The following is an 18,369-nucleotide window of genomic DNA, read 5'->3' as shown; positions in this document are numbered from 1 at the left end:
CCTTTCATTTCTGATACCCTCTCAAAGGAAGCCCTATACTTACCCAGGTTCCATTAGCAATTGCTACTCTTAAACTATTTTTTTTTTCTAGCTCAAAACTACCTTACTATTTTTGCTTAAGGGGAAGCTATTGAAGTGGTCTGACTCTTGAACTCATTTTCTGCTATCACCTCTCAGAAATTTATAGTGCTTAAAATAAGGCATTAATTCTTTTTCATTATAAAAAGTAAAGCAGAAGTAGATACCATGGAACAGACAGTAAATGAAGGTAAGATTTACTTATCTATGTGTTGTTTTTAGTTATTTGTTTATAACAAGTATGTTACTATATGTTGACCTTTTAAAATGAAGCCTTTAAAATTTTAAACAAATATCAGAATATTAAACTATCTGCTGAGTTATATACTCTTTTCCCCATCAAAATAGTATCACACTTTGTTTCTCATGTTTTTTCTCCTTAAATTATTTCCTTTTGCATATTTTATTAAAGAAATCCTGTCTTAGATTTCTCTTTAGACATATTTTGTCAACAACTGAATAGGATACAGCATTCCTGGAAGCACCTTTATCTAGAGGATATTTATCAAATTATTGCAGACCTAAGTGACTCTTAATCTCAATAAACTCTTTGTCACATTCTGGGCATTCTTATATTTGTTTCTTAAGGTCATTTTTTTTTTTTGCCCTTATTTATAGTGCTGTCCCTTAGGGGATTCAACTGAAACCTTTTTTTAAAAATTATTTTTATTTTTAATTCCAATCAGATGTGTATGTCTTTGTGGATGTGCGCATGTGAGTACAGTTGCCCATGGAAGACAGAGGAAAGTATGAGATTCCCTAGAGTTGTAACTTCAGGCAGCTATGAGGCAACTAAAGTGGATACTAGGAGCCAAACCTCTGTCGTCCAACAAGAGCAGTAAGTGCTCTTATTTGCTGAGCCTTCTTTGTCACCTCCAAATAATTTTTTTTTTTTTAATATTAGAGATACATGCTTAGAATTTTCAAATAAATAAGGAAACTAAAACTTGTAGAGGTAAGTGAAGAGGTCATAGAATATTCTTTGACAAAGCCAACGTAAGAATTGAAATCTCCTGTGCCTGGGATGCAAGTTTACTGTTAAGAGTATTTCACTATGGCTCTGGATCCCGACCGAGAAGGCAAGGTCATCTTCTCTCTGGGTCGCATGCGCTCTGCAGTTGCCATGGCCGCACTGACCACCTTTGTAGCAGGGGCCATGATGATGCCCTCCATGGTCCTGGCTTACACCAGCGGGGCACCTTCATGATGCTTGTCATGTGCATCAGTTGGACCTCCGCCGCCGCCTTCTTCCAGCGTATTTGTCGGTGCCAGATCCCTTTACCTAAAAAGCTTCAGTGCAGTGCCTTTGCCCACACCTTGTCTGCAAGTCCTGGCAAAGTCCTGGGGACCAAGCAAAACACACACTTCCAGTGCTTGACACCAGGGGCCAAAAGTCCGAACTGGAACATGAGTTTTACGAGTTACAGCCGCTGGCATCTCACAGCTGTGCCGCCTCAGAGAAGAACACTTACAGAGAGCCACACATCTGCTCTGAGTTTTTCAACGGCCAAACAAAGAACTTAAGGATGCGTGTGCCTGAAGCCTACAGCAGCGAACTCACCAAAAGCCCCAGGAGTGAAGCAGGCTCAGCCCTGTTACAGCTCTGTCTGGAGCAGGACGCCATGTGTCACTTCTCTGTCAGTCTGAAGTGCAGCTGCCCAAATGCCTACACACACTTACAGTATGCCCCATACTCTTGTCAGCAGATGGGTGACTCCCTATGTCACGAGTGTGCCTCCACTGCTGGCAGCTTTGTCCAGATTCAGAATGCAGTGGCGCCAGTGAAGGCCACACACCAGGCCGCTGAAGACCTTCTGCATCCCATTTGACACACGCTTCTGCCAGGGATGCAAAATTCACTGCTGAGGAATTTCTTTCTCCACCCATTGCAGCACATTCAGGCCCAAGAAAAGCTCAGTCACACCAGCATACACAGCCTTCAGGACACGGATGAGCATCTTCCCAGGAGAGCGGAGCCACCTCTATCTGCCAGCAGGAGCACTGAGTCTTCCCAAAGAGCTTGTTGCAACCCTGAGATTAACCAAAGGGGGCTCTGCAAAAGCAGAGACACGGAGGACACACAGAGCAGTGGAGGGACTGAAACCAAGGTCTCTAGTTTCCCAAACCAGACTGACGAGGCAGAGAAGGTAGAGCCAGGCCTGCTGCAGACCAATGAAATTGTGAACTCAGAACACTTACGTCATAATGAACCCAAACTTATTTTCAGCCATTTTACAGGGGAGACCAGCTGCAGGTCCTGCCCAAACAGTCCACAAAGTTGTAGAAGCCTTCTGAGATTGAAATGCGGTTCCGTGGACTGCCAGGTGCCAAACCTCGAAGCCAATGTGCCTGCTGTACCAACATACTCAGAACTGTCTGGCGAAAGTCAGTTAATAAAAACACTATAATAAATCCAGCTTTGCCTTCAGGAAAAAAAAAAAAAGTATTTCACTAGCATGTAAAGCACTTTCTCAGGTCACTCCAGAAAAAAAAAAAAAAAATTGAAAATAGTGAAAAATTAGGAAATACAAAAGAAATAAACAAAATTTATTTTCTTACCTGTAATATGAATAAGTGAATAATTCTTTCATCCTGTCTTCCTGTAGTTAGGAGTCTGCTTCTTATTGACTCATTAATATGCCATACTTGTTTATACTTTGTTCTGCTTTGTTTCTCGTAATACATTTTTCACATAATTGCTTTCTTGTTCCTGGTTCAAGTCTTGTATATCTTATTACTTCTGATTAAATGTTGGGTTCTGAATGCTGTCCTTTAATGTTGTTTAGTTTATTAGTATTATCTTGATGTAGTATTTATCAATAGATTCTTGGTTTCCCTAGAACAAGACCCATGCCATTATGACTTTAATTTCTGTCTTACAAGTTCTTACTATAAAACTATTCAGTAAATACAAGTGTGTGTTTTCTTCAGACAATTTAAACAGAAATAAGGATTTAAATTTCTCTGAAGTATTCATATGCCTTGAAATTTTTCTTTCTTCTTTTTCTTCTTCCCCCCCCCCCCTCTCTTTCCTTTGGTTTCTCAAGACAGGGTTTCTCTGTCCTGGACTCACTTTGTAGAACTAGGCTGTCCTCAAACTCACAGAGATCCACCTGCCTCCACCTCCCAGAGTACTGGAATTATAGGTGTGTGCCACCGTGCCTGGCTGAATTTCTTCATCAAAACCTGAATGACATAATTAAACATTAGTATATGAGAATTCTGAATCCTGAGATTCAAGCATTCACACTTAAAGATAATGAAAGCAGTTTGAAAAACAGTGATCTTGTTGATTATTTGATGATATTAAGGACTTTGGTTATTTTTAGAATTATGCTTGAGTTTTATATTTAATTTTTCTCACATGTACTTTAATTTGTCTGGGTGATATAATGCATTTTAGATATGACCACATCTCAAGGATTTTGAGAACTCGTTGAATTATTTAGTATAGCACAGAGGAAAACCTGAGTAGTTCATGGAAGTACATTGTAGTCTAGATTGCATGGAATGTTTTGAATACTTGAAGGCATCCCTTTATTCCTAGGAAGTTATTTCAAGCAGTTTAAAGATCCATCAGCAATTCCTTTCATTATATTGGCATGTTTATTTAACAAATGCTTGAGAGCATTCTGTCTCAGGTCCTGGTCTATGTAGTAAGAATATAGCACTGAGCAAGGCAGAATTAAATGCCTGTTTTTATAAACCTTTCATTTTAGTAGTGAAAAATATAAAGTATATAAAATGAACACGTGTAGGATACACTAAAAATTGTTAGGGCGTGTAACAGTGAAGCTAATCAAAATTAAAACAGGTTTTCATTAAAAATTAAATTAATTTTACAATGTTTGAATTACTTTCAGATTGTTGCAATGTTATATTCTTTCCTTGTGGCTAGAATAAATGGATGTCAAGAAGGACAACCAAGAGAAAACTAATCATTCAAGTACATCTTCAGTGCAAAGCAGTAGGTTTTTAAGTAATTTAATACATCATTTTTCTTCCTTAATGTTATAATGAACTCAGTTTTTTAAGAAAAATTTGGTATAGTAGGTATATATTAACTTCGAGCACCATAAAATCTTAATTGTAGAAAAGGTCAAAAATTTACTGTGACAGTTTAACTTTTCATTTTATTTAAAGATGAATTGAATAAGGATTGCATGAAAGTACAACTATATTTATCTGCAAATCTGTCTGATTTTTAATGACAGAAATTTGCCATTATTAAAATTTATCAGACCTTTTATTTTAAATATGAGATTCCTTCATCAACTAGGCAATCATATGAAGATATAATTCAGGACCTAAACCTAAGCATTTCATTTTAGTAATTAACGAGTGGCTGTTAGACAGAATTTTCATCTATTTATTTTTTTAAGCTTGTGTGTCTGTAGTACTTCGGATATTAATGTCCCTCGTAGGAATCTAGTGCCAAACCGGACAGATGGGATTCCTGCTTTCTCTGAGCTTAAGTGGGCAGGTAGATAGTAAACATCTAATTATAGTTGTGATAAATGCTGTGAAGTAGTGTGTGCTGATCATTAAACTGAGAGACTTCCTGCAGTTTAAAACTTATGAATTATATCTGGAGTTTTCTGATTAATACTTTAGACTACAATTGAATCTAACTAATTTAAATCATACATAACGGAGGCTGAGAGTAAATAAGAACCACTGCATGTAAGAACTGGTAATACGCATTCACCTAGGGAGGAGAAGTTGAACATTTTTATACTGGTTAACAAGAGTATAGAACAACTTCCCGATGGCTGAAATAAAACCATATATATTTAGTATTTCTAATCAGTCGGCCGGGTATCTTGACAGTCCAGTCAGGACAGTGAGTTTAACAAAAGTGTTCAATCCAGGCAGAGCGCACTACTCTGATAGCATAGTGGTGTGTCGTGGTGACTACAAGAAAGAACACAGCAAGATGTTCAGCACTAAAATAATCTATTTCAGTGACTGTTCTGTTCACTTGTTTACTTTTATGTCTTAACACTATGTTATTGACACTGTGGATGGAGATGTAATGGTCCATTAAGAACTAGTACGGTTCTCAGTTATTATTATTTTTTTTTATAAAGCATCGCAGTGGTAAAATTCTGTTAGAACACATAAAGACACCTTTAGGACTCCATAAAAAACAAAGTGCCTTCTAATTAATGAGATGATATAGTACAAACAAAATTGTTGAGTAAATTTACATTTGATGCATCTGCATAGATTTTTTTAATCCATCGAATTTCCTAGTTGTTTCTAGTGTCCACATTTCTTTCTTGCAATGTAGAGTATTGAACCCTAGGCCTCTACTACATCTCCACACCCCCAACCCGTTCCTTCAAAATCACTCTGCTTTAGTCCACGATTCATTTGAGAGGATATGCGTTATGATTTCTATTAGGACCATTATCAGAAAGTTGCTTTTATTTCTGTGCACAATTGAATATAAATTGAGAAATTTGAACCTGTTTTGTAGAAAGTACTTTTTCCTTCTTTAATTTTTAGATTATAATATAATTATAACACTTCCACTTCTCCCTTCCCTTTACTCCCTTCAAACCCTCCCATAGTCCTTCTTGTTCTAGTATGGACTAATACTTCTTTTATTCAGGGAAAAAAAAAAAAACTTAACTACAAACTCCAAACCCACTCTATTTTTTATGTGTTTTTCCAGATAATTTTCACTGGGGCAAGTATTTGAAAGAGACTGGATCTGAAAGAGCTCCTTCAGAATATTTCAGACAGGTACGCCATAATTTTGTTGTTATTTCACACAGTGATGTACACCATTAACTTGTGGAAGGTTATCTGTGTGGTTACAGGGTTCTAGTCATATGAGGAGTAAGTGGGATTAGGCTTGTGCCACTCATAACCGGATGATCTACTTGCAGTAATTTTGTTAGATATACTTAGCCCTTAAAATTGCCCATATGGAAGGAAAGACATAAATAGCGAAGGATTATAAGAAAAATAACCCTATATTGATAGGGCTCATGGAAGAGACACTATTTAAGATTGTTAGAATGAGGAGAAAGGAAACATCCAAAATAATTTGAGCATCAAGACATGACAGAGAGGAGCTGGAATGTAAGGTAAATAGAGGCACCTGTGGGATCAAGGTAAAAAATATGTAGGGATGTTTGAAATGTGCTGGGAAATGTAAATTTATCATAGGCTTTGCTAGGACTTCCAGTTTGCTCATTTCAAGAGGAATAGCTTAAGGAGATTCTTCTTTTTAAAAGTCTTTCAGGGTCTATTTTATAGGCTATATTTGGGTTTTCTGGTGTTTGATGTTTGAGGCTAGGGAGGACCCATGTTTTTATGCTGCATGTCAGTCAAAAGGGAGATTTTGCCTTGAGCCTTGTAATACTGACCTCATTACCTTCTGCTGTGACTCTACCTAAAAATGTCTTCTAACTATTCTGGTAACCTAATTTGCCATCTCTCTCTCTCTCTCTCTCTCTCTCTCTCTCTCTCTCTCTCTCTCTCTCTCTGTCTCTCTCTCTCTCTCTCCTTTCTTTTTTTTTTTAAGATTCGTTATGTATAAAATGTTCTGTCTGCATGTACACCTACATGCCAGAAGAGGGCGCCAGATCTTGTAGATGGTCGTGAGCCAGCATGTGGTTGCTGGGAATTGAACTCAGGACCTCTGGAGGAGCAGACAGTGTGCTCAAACTCTGAGCCGTCTCTCCAGCCCCTGCCATCTCTCTTTCTTAGCATTCATGCGTTTTAGCACAACTTTATTTATGTTTAGTCACCAACTAATGAATTCCAAGTTGGTATGAAATTGGAAGCCCATGACCCTCGCAATATTGTGTCAGTGTGTGTTGCTTCCGTTACTGGAATTACTGGAGCCAGATTATGTTTACGACTGGATGGTGCTGACAGTTAGAATGATTTTTGGAGACTTGTTCGTTGATTCTTCAGACATATGGCCTATTGGAACATGTGAACAAAAAAGAATTACTTCAGCCTCCACTGGGTAAGGATACAGAGTCTTACTAGTAAACTATTCATTAGAGATGGCTTTAAGTGTCTGTTTCAAAATCACTTAGGCCTTTTTGTAAGTGTCTGATCAGGTAGTTACTATAAAACATACACGATTGGAGAGGAACTTGGTACCAACTCACCTTTACACATACTGCACAGGTGTGCGGAACGGCCTCATGTTTGAGCATGTTATAGTCATCTTCCGATTTAAAGAACCGAAAGCAGCTTTCTTAGATCATGCATGTGAATTCAGAAGCTCTTCTAGAGAAGTCCGTAACATCTTCCGTGAGTGGTGCACCTCCTGAACCTGTCCAGTGAGCCGTTCAAAACCTTCGGGGTGAGGACAGGAAAAATGTGAAATGTCACAGTGTGAGACCAGTACAGGAATCAGCACTTTTTTACTCACTGAGAAGAGTTTTTTTCAGACCTAACCATTAGACCCCAAGGGATCCAGTTACTGTTAGTCCTCGGAAAGGATGAGAGAATGAGTTTTAGCAAAGGGTTTAAGTTTAAGCACATGTGGTACTCGTTTTGGGCTGTTTTTAAAATGTAAAAAGGTAATGACATATTTTTTGGAAAAAAAATTCTTTGAGGATTGAGGAATACCTAGGTAACCTAGGTAGAAAATGAGTGATTCGTTTATTTGATCATCATTCTGAATTCTTAGTGAATTTCAGATGTTAGTTTTTATGTCCTTTATAATGCTTAAAATAAGAATGAATGTAAAACTTGGAATACTTTTTAAAAAATTATTTTTATTTTTATTACAGTTTATCACTTTGTATCCCCCCTATACCTACCTCCCTCTTCCCCTCCCAATCCCACCCTCCCTCTTCCCTTCACGCATGCCCCCCCAACCCAGTCCACTAATAGGAAAGGTCCTCCTCCCCTTCCCTCTGACCCTAACCTATCAGGTCTCATCAGGACTGGCTGCATTGTCTTCCTCTGTGGCCTGGTAAGGCTGCCCCCCCTCAGGGGGAGGCAATCAAATAGCCAGCCACTGAGTTCATTCCAGAGACAGTTCCTGTTCCCCTTACTATGGAACCCAGTTGGATACTGAGCTGCCATGGGCTACATCTGTGCAGGGGTTCCAGGCCATCTCCATGAGTGATCCTTGGCTGGTGTATCAGTTTCAGAAAAGACCTCTGTGTTCTGTTTTTTTTGGATCTGTTGCTGTCCTTGTGGAGCTCCTGTCCTCTCCAGGTCTTTCTATCTCCCCCTTCTTTCATAAGATTCCCTGCACTCTGCCCAAAGTTTGGCTATGAGTCTCAGCATCTGCCTCAATACCTTGCAAGGGTAAAGCCTTTCAGAGGCCCTCTGTGGTAGGCTCCTGTCTTGTTCCCTGTTTTCTCCCCCCTCCTATGTCCATCCTCTTTGCCTTTCTGAATGGGGATTGCAGAATACGTTTTTATTAGTGAAATATTTCCCAATAACCAGTAATACAGAATACTGAGAACAATTGTAATATTGTTTCAAATTTTGTTAGTTAAAATTGATGTACTTTAAGGACTAGGGTGTAAGCCAGTAATAAATACACATAATTAACATTCACAAAGAACTGTATTCCATTCTTTTTTTAAAAAATAATTTATTTGTTTGTATCTTATATACATTAGTGTTTGGCCTGTATGGATGTCTGTGTGAGGGTGTCAGATCCCCTGGACCAGTAGTTATAGATAGTTGTGAGCTGCTATGTGGGTGCTAGGAGTTGAACCCGGGTCCCCTGAAATAGCAGTCAGCACTCTTAACCATTGAGCCATCTCTCCAGGCCCTGTCTTCAATTCTTAGTACCAAAAAGAATTCTATTAAAGTAATTTTAAAGGGGGTGCAGTAGAACTTAGTGGCAAGGTGCTTTATTTGTTAGTGGCATCCCACTTCATTGGCTTTAAGTTGGTCAGAGCTATGTTTATTTTCCCGTTCTTGAACAGTTAACCCTTCTGCCTCAGCTTCCGGTGTTGAGATTACACATTTGTCTCACTACACAAAAAGTTGTTTTTTTATTTTTAATTTTTTAATCGCTTTTACATTTATTAATTACGTGGTTTGTACACACACATCACAGAGTTCAGCTTGTGAAAATCAATTGTCTTCCTTGTACCATGTTCTAAATAGCAAACTCAGGTGCTCAGGCTTGGCAGCAAGCATTGCGTTACAACCACTCCATCAATTTGCACCATCACCATCTGTTTCCTAGTTATATTTTGGGGAGTTTCAGTAAAAGATTATTGGAGGATGACTTTGTCTATCTCAAGGTGTTTTTTTTTTTTCGTTTTTTCGTATGTTGCCCTGTTGATAGCTCTGTTGGCAGTGATTCACATGCTTCCCCACCTTAGTGAATGCATCCATCAAGAGTGCATATAACTTCTTTCCAATTCTAGTGTTGGGGCAGGCAGGTTTGGAGTGAAAATAATTGCTTCAGAAAACAGTGAAATAGCAAACTTGTACTCCTTGCTTCATATGACATATGAGTTGGTGAGTTGGTGAAATTTCTATTTTGAGGACTTCTGTTATAAATTTTAAGAGCGTGTTTAGTATGTATGAAAATTGCTAAAGGAAGAAAAGTCTTCTTACTAATATTTTATGAAAAGTTTCAGATGTACTTTTAGTACATCAGTTTCAGTGAATATTCATAGACTTACTATCTCATTATTTACCATACTTGGTTTCTTATTTAATTGTTCATCTATCTTATTTTATGTATTCCAGAATAGTTGATATTAATATACTCCCCTTAAAGACTTAAGCATTCATGTTGTCAATGACAGTATGCATTCATAGTCTTGCACCTTTAAAAACGTAGAATAAGATGCCCTTTGTATATATGCATGTGTGAAGTTCAATAAACATGATCTTGCTGAAAGGACAGAAGTCCGGAACTCCAAGAAAGGAGGGGCTAGAGGCCTTTTGCAACCTTTGTTTTCATGCTTGGATGTTTGGTAGTGGTAGAATAAAAGCTCTCCTGAGCTGTAGTGTGGATTACCTGTTATTATGCCCTGCCCTCAACATAACCATGTTGGTTGGCAAACCCTAGTCAATTGCTTCTCTAAAATGAGAGTCCCTGGTTCCACTCTGATACTGTTGCTAGACATCAGAGTGGTGGATATAGTGACAAGAAGATTAATTTCCTTTTATTCAAGTCCTTAGAAAGTTATTCTCTGAAGAGGATTGGTGAATGTAACCCATTTATTCTCTGTGATCAAAGTTTCACAGGTTTTTCATGATACCTAATTTCTTTTTTTTATTTTTTTTATTTTTTACTTCTTTCTAAAACAGGGTACAGAATGAATGTTTCATCATGGCCCATGTTCTTATTATGGACACTAACTAGATCTGAACCGACACCTGCAGTGTTCTTTAAGAAGGTGAGAAAACAATTCTGTCCTCCAGAACATGATTTTATTTTTTCATTACATTACATTTCACTTCATTTCTTTCTTTATTAATTTATTACAATTTATTCACTTTGTATCCCCACTGCAGCCCCATCCCTTGTCTCCTTCCACTCCCACCCAACCTCCCTCTTCTTCCCCTACTTCCCCTATGCTCTTTCCCTAGTCCTCTGATAGGGGAGGATCTCCTCCCCTTCTATCTGACCCTAGCCTATCAGGTCTCACCAGGACTGGCTGCATCATCTTCCTCTGTGGTCTGGCAAGGCTGCAACCCCCAGGGGGGAGGTGATCAAAGAGCCAGGCCAATGAGTTCATGTCAGAAACCCCTTACTAGGGAATCCACTTGGAAACTGAGCAGCCCTATGCGTTTCCTCTGAACAGGGGGTCTAGGTCCTCCCCATGGATGGTCCTTGGTTAGAGTATCTGTCTCTGCAGGACACCCTGGATTCAGGTATTTTGGCTCTGTTGCTCTCCTTGTGGAGTTCCTGTACCCTCCAGGTCTTTCTATCTCTCTCTTCTTCCATAAGGATTCTGGCACTCTGCCCAAAGTTTGACTATGTGTATCTTCTTCAATACTCTGCTGGGTAGAGTCTTTCAGAGGCCCTCTGTGAAAGGCTCTTGTTCTGTTCCTTGTCTTTTCCTACTCCTACGTCTATCCTGTTTGCCCTTCTGAATGAGGATTAAGCATCTTTCCTAGGGTCCTCCTTGTTGTTTAGCTTCTTCAGAACTACAGAATTTAGTATGTTTATAATATATATTATATGGCTAATATCCACTTATAAGTGTATATACCATGTGTGTCTTTCTCCTTCTGGGTTATCTCACTCAGGATGATCTTTTCTAGTTCCCACCATTTGCCTGCATATTTCATGATTTCCTTGTTTTTGATTACTGTGTAGTATTTAATAGCTGAATAGTTTCCATTGTGTAAATGTACCACAATTTCTATATCCATTCCTCCATAGAGGGACATCTAAGTTGTTTCCAGATTCTGGCTATTATGAATAAAGCTGCTACAAACATGGTTGAGCAAATGTCCATGTTGTATACTTGAGCATATTTCGGATATATGCCTAGGAGTGGTATAGCTGGATCTTGAGGTAGCACTTTTCTTAATTTTCTGAGAAAGCACCAGATTGATTTCCAAAGTGGTTGTACAAGTTTACATTCCCACCAGGAATGGAGGAGGGTTCCCTTTTTCTCCACATCCTCTCCAGCATGCATCATTCCTGGAGATTTTGATCTTAGCCATTCTGCTGAGTGTAAGGTGAAATCTCAGGATTGTTTTGATTTGCATTTCCCTGATGACTAAGGATGTTGAGCAAATATTTCTGTTAGTGTTTCTCTGCCATTCGATATTCCTCTGTTAAGAATTCTCTGATTAGCTCTGTACCCTATTTTTAAATTGAATTACTTGGTTTGCTGGTGTTTAACTTCTTTAGTTCCTTATATAGTCTGGATATTAGCCAGAAAAAGAAAAAAATGTCTCATTGATCCTTTGTATTTCCCTTTTCATTTCATTAATTATATCTCTTAATATTTTCTTTTACTAATTTTGGGCTTTACTTATTCTTGTTTGGTTTTGGTTTTTGTTTTAAGACAAAAATATCTTGCGATGTAGCTCAGGCTGGCCTCAAACTCAAAAACCATTGGCCTCAGCCTCCCTAATTAGGGAGTCCAAGTATGAGCCACCAGACCTGGCTTGTCTTCCAAAGACTTTGAGGTGCATTATTAGATTGCTTATGTGATATATATTTGATATTTTAAATGTGTACATGTGTGCTATATGTTTGTTTGCAAATACATTTATGTGTACTCATGCATGATGTACATGTTTATATTTAAGGACCATGCATGGAGATAAGCTAGAACCCTGCACAGATGTAGCCCATGGCAGCTCAGCATCCAAGAGAGTTCCCTAGTAATGGGAACAGGGACTGTCTCTGACATGAACTCAGTGGCTGGCTCTTTGATCACCTCACCCTGAGGAGGGAGCAGCCTTACCAGGTCACAGAGGAGGACTATGCAGCCAGTCCTGATGAGACCTGATAGGCTAGGATCAGATGGAAGGGGAGGAGGACCTCCCCTTTCAGTGGACTTGGAGAAGGGAATGGGTGGAAAAGAGGGAGGGAAGATGGTATTAGTAGGGGATGAAGGAGGGGCTATAGGTGGGACACAAAGTGAATAAACTGTAATTAATAAAAATAAAAATAAAAATTAAAAAAGAAAAACCTTCGATATCGGCCCCCAGATGCCTTCCATTTTTTTTTTTTTTTTAAATTTGAGATCTTACTCTCTTTTGCGTGGAAGTTAGCCTCTCATGCCAGTGTAGCTGACTTGTGAGCTTCCAGGGATTGGGTGTCTCCATCTCCCATCTCCCCATCACTGAGAGTGCAGATGTACACAACAGGTTTTGTGTTTTACATGGTTCTGGTGATCCAAACTCGGGTATTCTCAGTTACAAGGTAAGTACTTTACTAACTGAGCCATCTCCTGATTCTCTAAATCAATCAATCAATCAGCCTCTTTCTCCTCCCTCCCTCCATCCCTGTTTAAATATAGGCATTGATAAACATTCCTCTCAGATTTGATAAATACTTGATTGGTATGTTGTGTTTGTATTTCATTTAATTCTTGGAATTTATTGTTTCTTCCCTGATTTCTTCATTGGTCTACTAATCACGCAAGAGTATATTGTTATATATATTCTCTATAACTTCTCTTGTTTTTGATTTCTGTTTATGATATCAGGTCCTCAGAATAAACCTTTTCTCAAGATGACACCTAACTTTTTAACAAGCTAAGATATTGGCAGTGGCAAAAGCCCTTCTTTTATTAGAAGGCCTGCAGTATATAATGAGTCGTTGTCACTCCAGATGTCCCCATTGGAATTAAGGTTTGCAGGAACTGTGGACTTACCTTATGGCTAATACTGTTAGTTTCTTTCCAGCAGGGATGACTGATGGAAATTATGGTTTCAGGCTCCACCTTTTCCCAAGAAAACAGCTCTGGAACTGCTTTTTAGTTTTCTCTGCATAGTCTTTCTGCGTGATCGTGCTCTTCAACAGAGTTATCTGTTTTGTGACTGGCTTGCAGAGACCTTTCCTATTTTTATATATTTCCTATTTTCCTATTTTTATCTCTTCAGAATAAAATCTATGCTTTAGTATTGTGTCTCTTGTTTCTTGTAGTCGGAGTCATAAGGTAAACTGATACTTCCCTGGAAGCAATATATAATATTTTTATATAATAAAACATATTTCTTGTATGAGTGGATTGATCAGGCTAATTCTGTTTCCTTCTAGATTTTTTTTTTTTTTGTTTTGTGGTGTTTTTTTTTAAGGTTCATTTTATTATGTATACATTGTTCTGCCTGCATGTACACCTTCAAGCCAGAAGAGGGCACCAGATCTCACCATAGATTGTTGTGAGCCACCATGTGATTGCTGGTAATTGAACTCAGGACCTTTGGAACAACAGCCAATGCTCTTAAGCCCTGAGCCATCTCTCCAGCCCCTCCTTCTAGATTCTTGACTGTGTAGGAAAGAAGTAAAATGTCTAAGGAATAGTTAGTGGTTTTTAAAAATACTCTTCTTCCTGACAAATATCAAGTCTAATTTTTTGATTACTAAGAGTTTATAAAAAAACACACTGAAAAGGTAATTCGTAATCTATCTAAACTGTGAAAAAATTGTAAATGTTTTTGTAGGAATCACCATCATCACCCCTAAATAATTTTAAAGTTGGGATGGAGATTGAAGCTGTTGGTAGAAAAAAATCCATTTATGATCTGTCCTGCCACAATTGGAGCTGTCAAAGGAGATCAAATTCATATTACTTTTGATGGATAGAGTAGAATATTTGGTTATTGGTATGACTCCTGGGACATTTTCCCAGTTGGATGGTGTTACCTCACAGGAGATGTATTGCAGCCAGCAGGAAAAATTGGTTACCTAATGTCTAATGACATGTTCTATTATTTTCGATCTGATTCTGGTGGCATTGTGTTTAGCAGTAGTGATATTACGACTTGATGGCCAATTAGAATGGTGGTAGACTGGTAATAGTGTTCTTGAATCTAGGTACTACAGCTAAAGAAAGATTTAATTTAAGATAATTAGAATTCTTGAGAGCTCCCTGGGAGTCTTATGTTCCAGGTCACTCTAAGAATATGGGCAAAGCCAAAAGTCACATTTAGAATGTTGGAGCCGTGTTATTAATAAACATTGTGTATGTATAGAATATAGCTACATTAAAAATTACCTTTGTAATGACTCTTCAGTTAAAGTGTATATGTGAGGTCTGTAGATATAGCTCAGTATAAAGTGAGGGCATCGCATGCACAAGGCACTAGATTCTATTCTTTTTTCTCAGTATATATATATATATAAAATTTTTCATATTAATTATAGTTTATACACTTTGTATCCCATCTGTAGCCCCCTCTCTCATTCCATCCTAATCCCACCCTCTCTGCCTCATCTCCTCCCATGCCCCTCTCTAAGTCCACTGATAGGGGAGGTTCTCCTTCCCTTCCCCCTGACCCTAGCCTATCAGGTCTCATCAAGAGTGGCTGCATTGTCTTCCTCTGTGGCCTGGCAAGGCTGCTCTCCCCTCAGGGGGAGGTGGTCAAGATCAGGCCACTGTGTTCATGTCAGAAACAGTCCCTGTTCCCCTTATTAGGGAACCCACTTGGAGACTGAGCTGCCATGGGCTACATCTGTGCAGGGGTATGAATGGTCCTTGGTTGGAGTATCAGTCTCAGAAAAGTCCCCTGTGCCCAGATATTTTGGTTCTGTTGCTCTCCTTGTGGAGATCCTGTCCTCTCTAGGTCTTCTTTTTTTTTTTTTAACTTTTTTTAAAATTTTTTATTAATTACACTTTATTCATTTTGTATCCCCCATAAGCCCCTCCCTCCTCCCCTCCCGATCCCACCCTCCCTCCTTTTTCTGCATGCATGCCACTCCCCAAGTCCACTGATAGGGGAGGTTCTCCTCTCCTTTTTATCTCCCCCTTCTTTCTAGGATTCCCTGCACTCTGCCCAAAGTTTGGCTATGAGTCTCAGCATCTGCTTTGATACCCTCCTGGGTAGAGTCTTTCAGAGGCCCTCTGTGGTAGGCTCCTGTCCTGTTCCCTGTTTTCTCCTTCCAATGAGATGGCTCAGCCTTTAAAGGCTAAGCTCACAACCAAAAATAAATTCTATTCTTAACACCAAAACCTTTTAAAAACCTTTACACATGTTATTTCATTAGTCACATCTCAACCATAATTTTAAAAAGTGGACATAAGTATTAGAATATATTTTACTTGGTTCTGTTTATATTTTAAAGGTAACCTGATACTTTCATATTTTCAAGTAAATCTGTACGTGAATAAAAATTTGACTCCTTGGAAGCTGTCATGGATTTCGGTTGTTTTTATTGTTTTTTCCATTTGTAATGGTGTTTCTAGATTTAATATTATGATCATGTAGATACTTTCTTTCAGAGAAATGTCTCCGAACTATCCAAGCTCCTTGCCAACTTGTCCAAGGGCTTAAGCAAGCCTAATGCCTGTTTTTTTTTTGTTTTTTGTTTTTTTTTGAAGTTATCACTGCTGAGTTTTACTAGTCTTGACTTGAATACTAAATTACTGGTAAAATCAAATGTAAATATAATTAAAATTTACTTCACTAAATGTTATCTGTATCATAAAACAGAAATATAAAAGAAGTAGGTAAGTTACATAGAGGAGGCTGGGAATAGGAAAGAGCTTATAAGTAGTTATGTTATTCTTGTAACTAAATGTTATTGAAGTCTTCTATGATTTAACACAGTCTTTTGTGTAGTAATCCATGCCAGTTCTTTGTTGCTGTATCTAGCAAGTAGTTGGTAATTTTGGTAAATGTTTTTGTGATGCATATCTATATATGATACTAAGGTAGCCAAGGCATAATATTTTCCCTCAGGAAATTTATCTTCTCGTGATGATATACGGACTAGGGGCTGTGTTTAAAAATAACACAAATGTGGAAAATACGGAATTAGCTCAAAGTCTGGAAAAAAGCAGTGATTGAGCAAAGAAAAGTCTCTGAGAAAATCGACAGAGGGAAGGGAATTTGCTGTGTAGAATAGAACTCTAGGTAGGATAGATTTCTCACAAGGTATAAACGTTGGATTTATTCTGAACACAGAGTTTTGCTTAAGAGTTTGGAATATGTGAATGAGAACATTATTACCTTTTAGTACCATTTTTCTTCTACATTTAGCCACACCCCCAGTCCTGTGGTAGTGGTTCTGGATATGTTTGGTTTGTTTGTTTGTTTGTGTTTTGTGTGTGTTGTGATAGCGATCACACCCAGGCCCTCTTTCATATAAATGATGTCCATAATCCCTTTTGGCTTTTTCAAAATGTAGCAACAAGAGTATACTGGTACATTAGTTTGTGCTTTAAGTCGCTTTCAGTTTGGAAGAGGTTATCCTGCATGTCCTACTTTCTTCTTATTTTTTTATATTCTATTGTGACCGTGTAGATGATCTCTAACTTAGAATGACTAAATTTTTAAGTCTTGTCAGTACAGTTCGGTGAAAGCCATAAGCATAAGGAGAAGCTATACCTTAAATTATAAAATTTAATAATTCCCTAGTCTAGGAATATGTGATAAAATATTTTTATGATGCTAGGTACTGGCATTAGAGAACAAGGGCAAGTGTTGGTAGTGTAGCTCTTTTTTTTCCTGGATATTATGTTTATGCTTTTACAACTGATTATATTTGCAAAATACCCGTCTGTACCTCATATCTACATACTTTCTTATTTGTACTTTGAATACAGTTTTCAATAAATCACGTAAGATTTTATTTTATAATGGTGTAGTGGTTCAGAAGGAAAGACTCCCTTTCATTTTAAGAAAATCTACAGAAAGCAGCCCATTGATAAATTGCTAGCAATTTTGAGTTTTCTACTCCAACATTTGGGTTGTTTTAAATTAAATCATACTTTTGGAGAATTATACTATTTTCTGATTATAGGGAATTCTTCTGTATGTAAATCTTCATTTATGTGGTGATATTGATTTGAATTAGTTTTGTTTAATGCTTTTATTTATGATCTGATGATTTTCATACATTTTTATTTTGTTCATATTCTTTTCCCCTCCCCCAACTCTTCCCAAATTATCTACCCCCTTTCCATCTTCTGCACTTCATATTCTTATTCTCTTCTAAATAAAGGTGAGAAACACAGTAAAAAAAAAAAAAAAACGGGAGCCTGATTTGTGCTGGCTGTCTGTTTCTGAACGAGTGGCCTGCCTTTGTGTGTGACTCATGTAACCAATGCTATACTTCATTGACGGAAATGGATTTTCCCTTTCGCAGCAGCTATCAATTACTGTACAGGGCTGGGATTTGGGCTCACTCCCCCTCCTCTATGCTGGGATTTTGTCTAAGACAGACATGTGTTCATTTGTGAGTTCCTTTGCGCATCTTCCTGTTGTGTTTCAAAAATGCTATTTGGTGGAAGGCCTCTTCCATCTCTACTTTCAACTCTTTCTGCCTGTTCTTTTGCCTCCCTTCCTGATCCTTGAGGGGAGGGAGGTGATCCAGGCATCCCGTTTAGGAATGAGCACTGCAGTCTCTTTCTCTGTGCAGGTCGTCCACTTTACAGGCCACTGTCTTAACTACCACTCACTGTGAGGAGATTCTGTGATGATGCTTGAGTGATGCTCCCTGTTCAGTCAGTATAGCAATCTGTCCCTGGCGTCATTTTATTTCTATGTTCATTCAGCAGAACCATACTAGTAGGATTTCGCCTGAGCCTTTGAATCTATCTAATCTTCCGTTCTAGGCCTGATTACAGTAGGCTTTTAAATCAAGTCAAAGAGTGCTTTGCTACTCCCATAAAATTTGTGCTCTTTTTTTGCGCCAGT

General features: G+C 38.3%; 1 protein-coding gene and 1 pseudogene across 1 annotated transcript in view; both read left to right on the top strand.

Moving 5' to 3' along the window:
• The first annotated feature begins 246 nt into the window (after nucleotides 1-246).
• The window catches only part of Scml2 (Scm polycomb group protein like 2), a 37,710-nt gene continuing 19,587 nt past the window's right edge, over nucleotides 247-18,369 (top strand). Inside the window, 9 exon segments of the mRNA XM_060374733.1 lie at nucleotides 247-268; nucleotides 3,977-4,045; nucleotides 5,759-5,829; nucleotides 6,839-6,997; nucleotides 6,999-7,042; nucleotides 7,044-7,066; nucleotides 10,348-10,436; nucleotides 14,173-14,235; nucleotides 14,237-14,467. Of these exon segments, the coding sequence (XP_060230716.1) occupies nucleotides 247-268; nucleotides 3,977-4,045; nucleotides 5,759-5,829; nucleotides 6,839-6,997; nucleotides 6,999-7,042; nucleotides 7,044-7,066; nucleotides 10,348-10,436; nucleotides 14,173-14,235; nucleotides 14,237-14,467 (771 nt within the window).
• Nucleotides 1,133-2,486, top strand: LOC110542791 (protein dispatched homolog 1-like; annotated as a pseudogene).

This window comes from Meriones unguiculatus, chromosome X (genome assembly GCF_030254825.1).
Source record: "Meriones unguiculatus strain TT.TT164.6M chromosome X, Bangor_MerUng_6.1, whole genome shotgun sequence".
Lineage (NCBI taxonomy): Eukaryota > Metazoa > Chordata > Mammalia > Rodentia > Muridae > Meriones > Meriones unguiculatus.
The sequence above is the reverse complement of the archived record's forward strand: the minus strand, read 5'-3'. Positions and strand labels throughout refer to the sequence as shown.